The sequence below is a fragment of the Olea europaea genome, unplaced genomic scaffold (genome assembly GCF_002742605.1).
Source record: "Olea europaea var. sylvestris unplaced genomic scaffold, O_europaea_v1 scaffold1119, whole genome shotgun sequence".
NCBI lineage: Eukaryota > Viridiplantae > Streptophyta > Magnoliopsida > Lamiales > Oleaceae > Olea > Olea europaea.
This window is the reverse complement of record NW_019228562.1, coordinates 219,657-229,230: the sequence shown is the minus strand read 5'-3', so window position 1 is coordinate 229,230 and position 9,574 is coordinate 219,657. Positions and strand designations below refer to the sequence as shown.

Genomic DNA, 9,574 nt, shown 5'->3' with positions numbered 1-9,574 from the left:
TTATTTCCATGCAGGTACAATGGAGATGATGATGATGATGATGATGATGATGATGATGATAATAATAATAAAAGTTCTAGGAATCTGTTAAAATGGCTAAAATGCATGGCAGGGGAGGCGTACTGCACAGTTTTAACTTCCATGATTTGTGTTATTTTTCTTAGTAAGATTGATCATTTTTGAAACTCAATAATTAAGATATTGGAAATTTTTTAAGCACCGATGATGTATTTTATATATTGAGTTCAAGGCATGAAATACAAAAAAGATGTTTTTATCATCATTTTAGGGATAATTGCAGCTTAGACCCAAACTTTTCAAACAGTGGCAGACTTTCTCTCAACCTTTCAATTATTGCAATCGTCACTCCAAATCTTTCAAAGCGTAACGGCTGAGGGCCCAATGGACGGTTTTCATCTAATCTGTCGTTAGTTGACCAAGAAAATTAATTCTGACCACATTTTACTCAATTTTAAAAGTACAAAATAGTAATTTAATAACTTTCCCATACAATAATTATAAACTTAAATAAAAAACAAAAACAAAAACAAAAAACAAAAAACAAAAAAAAAGGAAGGAAAAACTTTCTTCTTCTCCCTCCCCTCCCCTCCCCTCACCGCACGCACCCCCACCCCAATCCTTTAACCAAAACTAGAGATCTGCCATACCATCGTTATCGACCACCACTGTTACCATCGCTACCACATAAGAAATAACTTCAAGCTTGTCCTCAACAACAATTTTTTTCTTTCTTTCTTTTGCTTGTGGGTTTATATTACTTACCTTTGCATCTTCCTCTTAATCTCTCTCGACCGAATAGAGGTTTTGGGTCTTGAACGCAAACTCCCCTTGGACAGCATCAATTGCTGTTGGAGCGTCAAGTCCTTGGTCGCACCGCTACTAATCTAGTTTGCCTTAGCTTTAAAACCAACTTTGTTGACTAGTCTTCAAATTGGCTAAGTAAAGTCGACATTGACGCTTGGTCGTCTCAAGCTGCGATGGAGGACACATTCTAGTTAAAATTGGAGTTCGAAGATGGAAAAACCAACGACATTTGGTCGAGGAAATGAGACGACGTCGGATCGAAGTGGGATGACATCGGGGTTGACCATTTTGATGATTATTCATTTTTTGGACTAATTGTTCTTGGTTTAGACCCCGTTTGATAGCCATTTTTTTTAAAATGCATTTTTCTCTCTCTCTTCTTTTCAACAACACATTCTTTAAAAATAAAAAACTTTTTCTTATTTTTCAACCACACATTTGACATCAATTTACTATTCTGAAATGCATTTTTACATAAAAATGACTATCAAACACCCATTTAATAAGGAATTGATGTTCATGGCTTCCAATTCTCAACCACCAACCCAATCTGCAGATATCTTGATTTGTAGAGGAAGAGTTGGTGGTGATCGATTTTGGGTGGGGAGGATTTTAATTACTTGATTTGGTTATGTTGATGGTGGTCGAAGGTAGTGGTGGCGGTGGTCGATGGAGTCAGTGGCACCATGGCGGTAGGAGTGATGTTGGTAAATTTCTAGTTTTGGTTTGAGGGGGGTTGGGGGTTGATGAAGAAGATAGTTTTACCTTTTTTTTAAATTTTTTTTCTTCTTTTTCTTTTTTATTTAAGTTTTTAATAATTTTATGAGAAAAATATTAAATTACTATTTTGCCTTATTAAAATTGAGTAAAATATGGTCAAAATCATTTTTTTTGGGTCAACTAACGACACCATCCATTTGGGTCTCAGCTATTACGATTTGAAAGGTTTGAGATGACGGTTGCAATGATTGAAAGTTAGGGGATAGTCTATCACTATTTGAAAAGTTTGGGGCCTCAGTTGCAATTATCCCTTCTTTATATATTTTAATTTAATATAAAACTGCTAAATCTTCAAATGAAATTTTTTTTGCTGTTATTTTGGTCAATTATGATTGAGAGTGAGATGATTGTCCAAAATGAGTCAATAGACTAGAATCCAATGTGGTTGTCAAATTGGCAGCAGAGGATATGCCAATTGGAAGGTATTTTTTTTACCTACCACCCATTATTCTGGTTCTATCAAAAATAAAATGAAAATGTTTGTGGATTTATTATTTTCACCCTGAGTACCTTAATAAGATAACCTTCTCGGGTCAATGATCGGAGTTGGATTGAGATTCAAAAAAAATAATAGTATTAATACGATTCACTTATTAACCATAGTTCAATCATAATATGATGAACGAATTCATAATTCTTTTTTCTTCTTCCTTTTTATTACTCAAGAAACAAATTATGAAAGTTCTTGTGCTTATTATTTCTAATAAAATATTATCAAGTAAAAAAATCACTTTAATAAGTGATCATTACAATATTTATTTTGTTGACATTACTAACTCGCTTTTATCAAAAACACGAAGAACAAGATTTGCACTCCTAATTTAGTGAGTCGAGAATGACCAAATGGATTGCTCTAACTAAAGCCCCGTTTGGTCCCATTTTTTGGTAATGAAAATGGGAGGAATGATATTTTTTAGAAAATTGAGTGGTTGAAAAAGAAGGAAAAATTTTTAATTTACGTATAATATTATTTTATTAAAGATTGTGTGGTTAAAAATATGATAAAGAAAAATAGAATGTAATTTAATGGGGATCAAATAGGGGCTAAGAAAGTACGAGGCTCTTCGAAAATTATACGAAATAATTTATTTCTAGAATCACAAAAAAAAAAAAAGGGGAGAGGAAAAGAAAAGAAAAAGAATTCTTAACGAGGACGGAATGACCAAGGGACGCGCTAGATGCTCGAGTACATAATAACGCACCTTTTTGGCGGCATCATTTCACCCTCACCTTACAAATTCCATTATTCCTCTGATATATATAACCAGGACACGTTATGTCATTTGTGTCTTTCAAAGCTTCTCTCTCTCTCTCTCTCCTTAACTAAAATTTGCTGAGCTTATTATATATGTTAATATACTTTCGTTTTGATTCACCCTCACCTTACAAATTCCATTATTCCTCTGATATATATAACCAGGACACGTTATGTCATTTGTGTCTTTCAAAGCTTCTCTCTCTCTCTCTCTCTCTCTCTAACTAAAATTTGCTGAGCTTATATATATGTTAATATACTTTCGTTTTGAGTTGAATTTGAACTTTTAGGAAGAAGAGCATGGTGACTTTCTGCGACGAGAATTTTGTGTGTTCCGGTTTTGCGTCGTCTTCGACGGACGATCGAAGATTCTCGAAGCACATCCATGATAATGTTCACGGAAACATCTATCTCGATTCTGTATTGCCTTTAATCCTTCGTATTTTCATTTTCATGTTTAAATTGTTCTGTAATTGTTTATCCTATGTGTTTTTAGTTAGGATTCTCGAAGCACATCCATGATAATGTTCACGGAAACATCTATCTCGATTCTGTATTGCCTTTAATCCTTCGTATTTTCATTTTCATGTTTAAATCGTTCTGTAATTGTTTATCCTATGTGTTTTTAGTTAGTTTTTTTTTTAATTGTATTTGAAGTTGAGAAATTTGCATCTGATGAAAATTTAGGTTCACTTGAGTAATTTAAACGTAATATCACCTGATTTTGTGGAATTTATTGTCTTCATACATAGCATGAATATTGGTTTTGGTACGTCAGTGAAGCTTTTGAAGCAGAGATGTCAAGTTATTCCTTTGTTTGAGACGTTTTTCCTTCATTTTTCATTTTCATGTTCAAATGGTTTTCACTTAAGTAAGTTAAACGTAAAATCACCTGATTTTGTGGAAGTTATTGACTTCATACATAGCGTGTATATTTGGTTTGCGTGTTTTGGTACGTTATTGGAGCTTTTGAAGCAGAGATGTTAAGTTATTTCTCTGTTTGAGACTTTTTTCCTTCAATTTTCATTTTCATGTTTAAATTGTTCACTCTCGGAGTTTTGAGTTGTTATATTTTGCAATTTGGAATGGAGAAATTTGAATTTGTTTTTAGATCGATGCGATTAATATGGATGTAATATCATCTGGACTCATGGAATTTATTGTCTTGATAGTTGATACAATGATACTAGCTTATTTGTTTTTTGGAGCTTTTGAAGCAGAGATGTTAAGTTATTTCTCTGTTTGAGACTTTTTTCCTTCAATTTTCATTTTCATGTTTAAATTGTTCATTCTCGGAGTTTTCAGTTGTTATATTTTGCAATTTGGAATGGAGAAATTTGAATTTGGTTTTAGATCGATGCCATTAATATGGATGTAATATCATCTGGACTCATGGAATTTATTGTCTTGATAGTTGATACAATGATACTAGCTTATTTGTTTTTTGTGTAACTGAAGATTTGATGCCGAGATATTAATGTTATTTGATTATTTGAGACGTTTTTTCTTTTTGACCGTATGTTATGGAATTGCAATTCATCGGTTTTATCTTCCAATTAGCCTAATAAATACATATTCAATGCGACATGCATCTCATATTGTACTTGTATGTATGTGAATAATTGCAATTTTAAGGGAAAAAATCCTAACCACTTAATAATTTAATCATTTTTATTCTAGATTTGTGATTTCTTCTTCTTCTTCTTCTTTTTTTATTTTTTTTAAGATTTTTTTTCTTTTCATAATTCAAGTTTCTGAGTTATGATTATTTATATGTATAACATATGGAATTGCTTATTAACTTTTAGAATTATTTTGTATAATTAACTGTTTTATATTAAGAGTATTTCTATGATATTTATATGTATGTGGGCTGATACTATCCTCCGTTGACTGTATACATGTAGACAGAAGAGATTTGAAGGAGGGGAGTTTATATTGTATTTGTTTGTTATATAGGGTAATGTGAAAACAAAAGGCTTGAGTTATGCAACTACATAAATTTCAGTTATCTGCTCTTCTTTTGGATGTCATCATTGCTTTAAATTGGCTAGTTTCAGTGATTAATGGCAATCGGACAAAAATAAAGGAAAAATTAAATAGGTGAAACTTGTACTCTTCTCAAGTTATAGTTCGGCAGTGTGTTTTGATTCTATATTTACAAAAATTACTTCATTCTGAAAAGTTGCATTTTTATTAACACTGAAATGTAAAATTCCCAATTGCACAATGCGATTTCAGATATGAAAATCTAGAGAGAACTATGCATTCTTAATTAACTTCTTCTCATTTTTTTTGAATTGAATTGCAGCTCTCGTTAAAGTTTATTGACACCGAACAATTTCAGAGGCAAGTTGAATAGTTATACACGTTTTTTTTTTTTTTTCCTGTCCAGAAGTGAAGTGCATGTTACACTTTCATTATTGTATTTCCTTGCATATTTTTAGGTGAAGTAATATTCTAATATGTTCCTTTATGTATGCAGACTTCGTGATTTGAAGCAGCTCGGTGAGTGGTGGAATTTTGTAACTGTTCTGAATTGATAGCATTCAATGAAGTAAATAAATGACCAAAGTTGTTTGTATGGCCGGATAGAACTTGGGCTGAAAAATGAGATAGTAAGATGGATGTGAAGCCATACAAGAGTAAATAAGATCGGAAATGAGAATACACCTACATATAGAAGTGGCACTAGTTGATAATAATTTAGGTGAATGACCTTGGTAGTTGGGGCATATCTTGTATAGGCTTACCAAAAATAATATTGCTTGATGTGGTAGAGAAATTGGAACAAAGAAGTGGCGAAAAAGGATTTATGTACGCTTATTTTTATTTTTATTTTTTTCTCGTGTTAAACTCACGTCTTTCCTAATGCTTGTTTGCTACTTGCAAGACCAGCCTTGAGATGCTGATTACTTTTATTTGTATTTTCAGGTTTAACATACATGGTTTATCCAGGGGCTGTGCATTCTCGGTTTGAGCATTCAGTTGGTGTCTATTGGCTGGCTAGTGAAGCTATACACAGATTGAAGACCTATCAAGTATGTATGCATGGTCTGGTTGCTCTCTTTATCAGAAAATTGTAAGAGTTTTAATTCATACCGTCTTTGCAGGGATTAGAACTTGGTATTGAACGCTGTGACATACAAACAGTAAAACTTGCTGGTATATCTTTCTTTCTTTACGCGTTTCTTTGGTAAACTTGTTTGCTAATCAATATACTAATTAATAGGCAATCACCATGTTTACACTCAAAACATAACTCTTTCTCTTTTCATATAGGTCTACTACACGATGTGGGTCATGGGCCATTCAGCCACATGTTTGAGCGCGAGTTTCTACCCCGGGTTCTCAATGGCCTAAAATGGTGATTTTCTACGTTTCAGTATTATAGATCTTTTCGTCCCTTCCATCAGCATCTAATTTCATGGTTTCTTATTCTAATTTAACATTTCGATCTAAACTATCAGCATTCGTTCAGTTGTCTCCAATAACCCCTATCTGTTTGTATCAACATTTAGTCGTGCCATTCAGCCACATGTTTGAGCACAAGTTTCTTCCCCAGGTTTTCAATGGCCTGAAATGGAGATTTTCTATGTTTAAATCATATATATTTTGTTGTCCCTTTCAGCACTTAATTACATGATTTCTTATTCTAATTCAACATTTCCATCTACACTATCAACGTCCATTTATTTATCTCCAACTGTATCAAGAATCGGTCTTAGCAAATTAAAAGAGATTTCTGGTAATCATTATTGAGTGAAAGTTCACTGTTTAGCAGTATCATTTGAAAGCTAATTCTGCACATGTCATATGCGCATACTACTTACATGGGTTACTGTGTCTTCCCAATGTTTCCTAATTTTTGTCTGTAGACCTGAAACACTAATTATTCCTTTTTTTCGTTCGATTGGAGAAAATGCTTCCAATTACACATGGGATGGACATTCTCAAATCTCAATCTCATACAACTTAGAATTGATATCTAAATTCAACTTTCTCGAGGGCATGGTGCTTACCTCAGCTTTGATTCATATGATGTAAAATTGATTTGGTACTATTAACAAAATCTTGCAATTTACATGATATTGTCTTTCATGATTAATCTTTTGTCGTCATCTATTACTAGGGGATAGAATCTTAAATCTGCTTGTCAAGTGTCCATTTTTTCTCGCTAAATTTTTGAAATGCGAATTCCCTTTATATCCTCAACCTTTTTTTTGACTTATGTGTTTGTTGAACTGTTTTTACTAGTATATCCACAAAAATTTAGCCATTGAAATGCTTAAATACATACTACCGATTTACTAAATTACTTATGAACGAATATAATGAACAAAAATTTTCAGGTCTCATGAAGAAATGTCTTTGAAGATGATAGACTACATTGTTGATGAACACAATATAGAGAATGATTCTGAAAGTCTTAAGAAAGTCAAGGTTTGATTAACTGATGTTCTATTTTATTTCCTCAAGATTCTAATATTTTTTAAGGTGTTTTTCATGATTAAATAAGTAGCCTATAAATGTTTTCATAAAGTTCAGAGCTTATACATTATCTCTTTCAAGATGGGATTTCAATGGGAGAACATAATTCTTCTCAGATGTTCTTCACTTATTTTGGTGAGGGCTTGAGTTGTTTCTTAGGGAAGCAATGCTACTGTCTCTTAGTACATGCTCCCAGACATTGTTGTCTCGCACATTTCCATGCTATGGATATTTAATCTTTTCATGAGCTGGATCACTTATAATGGCTTTCTAAACATGATGGACATTAACCTGTTGGAATTAGAACGTGAAGTATGAGATTTGTCTCTCCTTTCTATAGTTTGACACACGTCTTTTGTCCTCAGGAAATGATAATTGCTTCTGAAAATTCTACTTCAAAAGTAAGTCATGCAGTGTGAGGTCTTCTGAGGAGCTGAAAATCAAGTGACATAGTCTAATTTCTGAATGTTTATTGTGTAGAGCTCCGACGAAAAACATTTCTTGTATGACATTGTTGCTAATGGGCGTAATGGAATTGATGTGGACAAGTATTATTTCTAGCCTATTTCACTTCCTCTGTAGATCAGCTTCTGCATTACTGTGGATGTTACAGCAGACTGTATTGCACCAATGGAAGTTATTCCATCATTAGCAAGCAATTAATTACGGGTTTGCTTGATTGCAGATTTGACTACATTGTCCGTGACTCCAGGGCTTGTGGTCTTGGCTGCAATTTTCAGTTTCAGAGGTATGTATGATTGCTTAATAGCTAATTAATTTATATTTTTCTGACCCTACTAATTTTTACGAAAAATTCCACAATGATGTCTTTACTTTGTTTAAGTTAAAAGTTAAGCCTAACTCCAGTGCTATGAATTGCAGGGTTTTAGAAACTATGCGAGTAATAGATGATGAGATATGTTACCGTTCTAAGGAATGTTAGTATTTTGTTTTAATTTTTTTTTATTTCTTTGGGCAATTCTGCTATCTGATCATCACATGCTGAAAAGAATCTCCAACTTATGTGTTGGTCGATGTTCAGATCTTACAATCCACAAATTATTTGCTGCTCGGGCAGATTTGCATCGGACAGTATATACGCATGCAAAAGTGAAGGTGCCTAATTACTAGTGTATCTTCTGAGTTGCTTTGATCTATGTCTAAACTTGGAATGCACAATCTAACATTTAGTGTTTTTTAGGCTATAGAACTCATGTTCGTTGATGCTATGACAAAAGCAAATGATTATCTGCAAATTGCATCATACATTGATGATCCAGCTCAATACTGGAAGGTTAGTTGAGTTTATCAATGATTTATCGTAAAATGTATAATTTGTTGGATATCTCAAAAACCTATGTGGTCCATTTTATTTCAATCTGCAGTTAGACGACACAATAATGAAAACCATTGAAACTTCTTCCCATCAAGAGCTGAAGGAATCTAGAGACCTAATTCTTCGCATACGGAGAAGGGATCTTTACCAGGTATTTGCAATACAATTTAGAAAATTTCTACTTGTACATAATTATTGTACATGATGGTGTCTATAATGTGATGTGGCAATCATCCGGTTGTTGATGTGCAAGTGTGAGATTTGAATTAAAGGTTGGATCCAGTGCCACGTGTAATTATGGACACCATTATGTAGACAATTATGTACATGTAGTATTTCCCTACAATTTATATGATGTAATCTGCGACTTTTAACTCTTAAGTGTATGTTTTGGGTGCATCAACTTTGCTGAGCAATTTACTGACAGCAATATCTCCCTTTCCCGTTCCTTAAAATGCCCTTACAGTTTTGTAACGAGTTCGCTGTTCCAAAGGACAAGCTGGAGCACTTCAAAAATGTTACTCCTCAAGATATAATTTGTTCGCAGGTCTGATCAGATACATGCAAATATGTCCAGTCTAGACTATTGATATAAAACCTGACATATTGACTTCAATGCAGAATTCTAGTCGCCCTGCGCTGCGGGAGGATGATATTGCGGTGAGCAATGTCAAAATTGATCTTACTCGTGGAAGGAAGAATCCACTTGAAAGGTACTTCAGTGATACTTGGCTAAAGATTTTCAATGTAGATTCACGACTGACATTTCTACAGAGTCACTCTAAATTTTGATTTAACTTTTGCTGCGTTCATGTGCTTTTCTCTTCACCAGCATCAACTTTTTCCAGGTACAAATCTTCCTTTCCAAGCTTAAAAATTTTCAAGTT

The 9,574-nt window shown here is 33.4% G+C and overlaps 1 protein-coding gene across 2 annotated transcripts; it reads left to right on the top strand.

Moving 5' to 3' along the window:
• Positions 1-3,002: 3,002 nt before the first annotated feature.
• LOC111373354 (deoxynucleoside triphosphate triphosphohydrolase SAMHD1 homolog) lies at positions 3,003-9,566 on the top strand. Of its 2 annotated transcripts, XM_022995874.1 has the most exons (16): positions 3,003-3,280; positions 5,172-5,209; positions 5,346-5,368; positions 5,795-5,901; positions 5,974-6,025; positions 6,143-6,227; positions 7,213-7,303; positions 7,717-7,752; positions 7,832-7,899; positions 8,037-8,099; positions 8,234-8,289; positions 8,394-8,467; positions 8,553-8,645; positions 8,737-8,838; positions 9,154-9,234; positions 9,309-9,566. In XM_022995874.1, exons 1-16 carry the CDS (start codon positions 3,161-3,163, stop codon positions 9,477-9,479), a joined length of 1,260 nt encoding a protein of 419 aa, XP_022851642.1. In that variant the 5' UTR covers positions 3,003-3,160; the 3' UTR covers positions 9,480-9,566. The 2 variants fall into 2 exon arrangements, with proteins under 2 accessions (XP_022851642.1, XP_022851643.1); XM_022995875.1 differs by lacking the exons at positions 3,003-3,280; positions 5,172-5,209; positions 5,346-5,368 and adding an exon at positions 5,382-5,677.
• The last annotated feature ends 8 nt before the right edge of the window (positions 9,567-9,574 follow it).

Bases quoted from the DNA above. Each gene is read 5' to 3' on its own strand.
- LOC111373354 (XM_022995874.1), top strand. From the start codon at position 3,161: ATGGTGACTTTCTGCGACGAGAATTTTGTGTGTTCCGGTTTTGCGTCG. The intron at 5,210-5,345 runs GCAAGTTGAATA...TTATGTATGCAG, and splicing joins GACACCGAACAATTTCAGAG to ACTTCGTGATTTGAAGCAGC. The intron at 8,290-8,393 runs GTTAGTATTTTG...GTCGATGTTCAG, and splicing joins ATGTTACCGTTCTAAGGAAT to ATCTTACAATCCACAAATTA.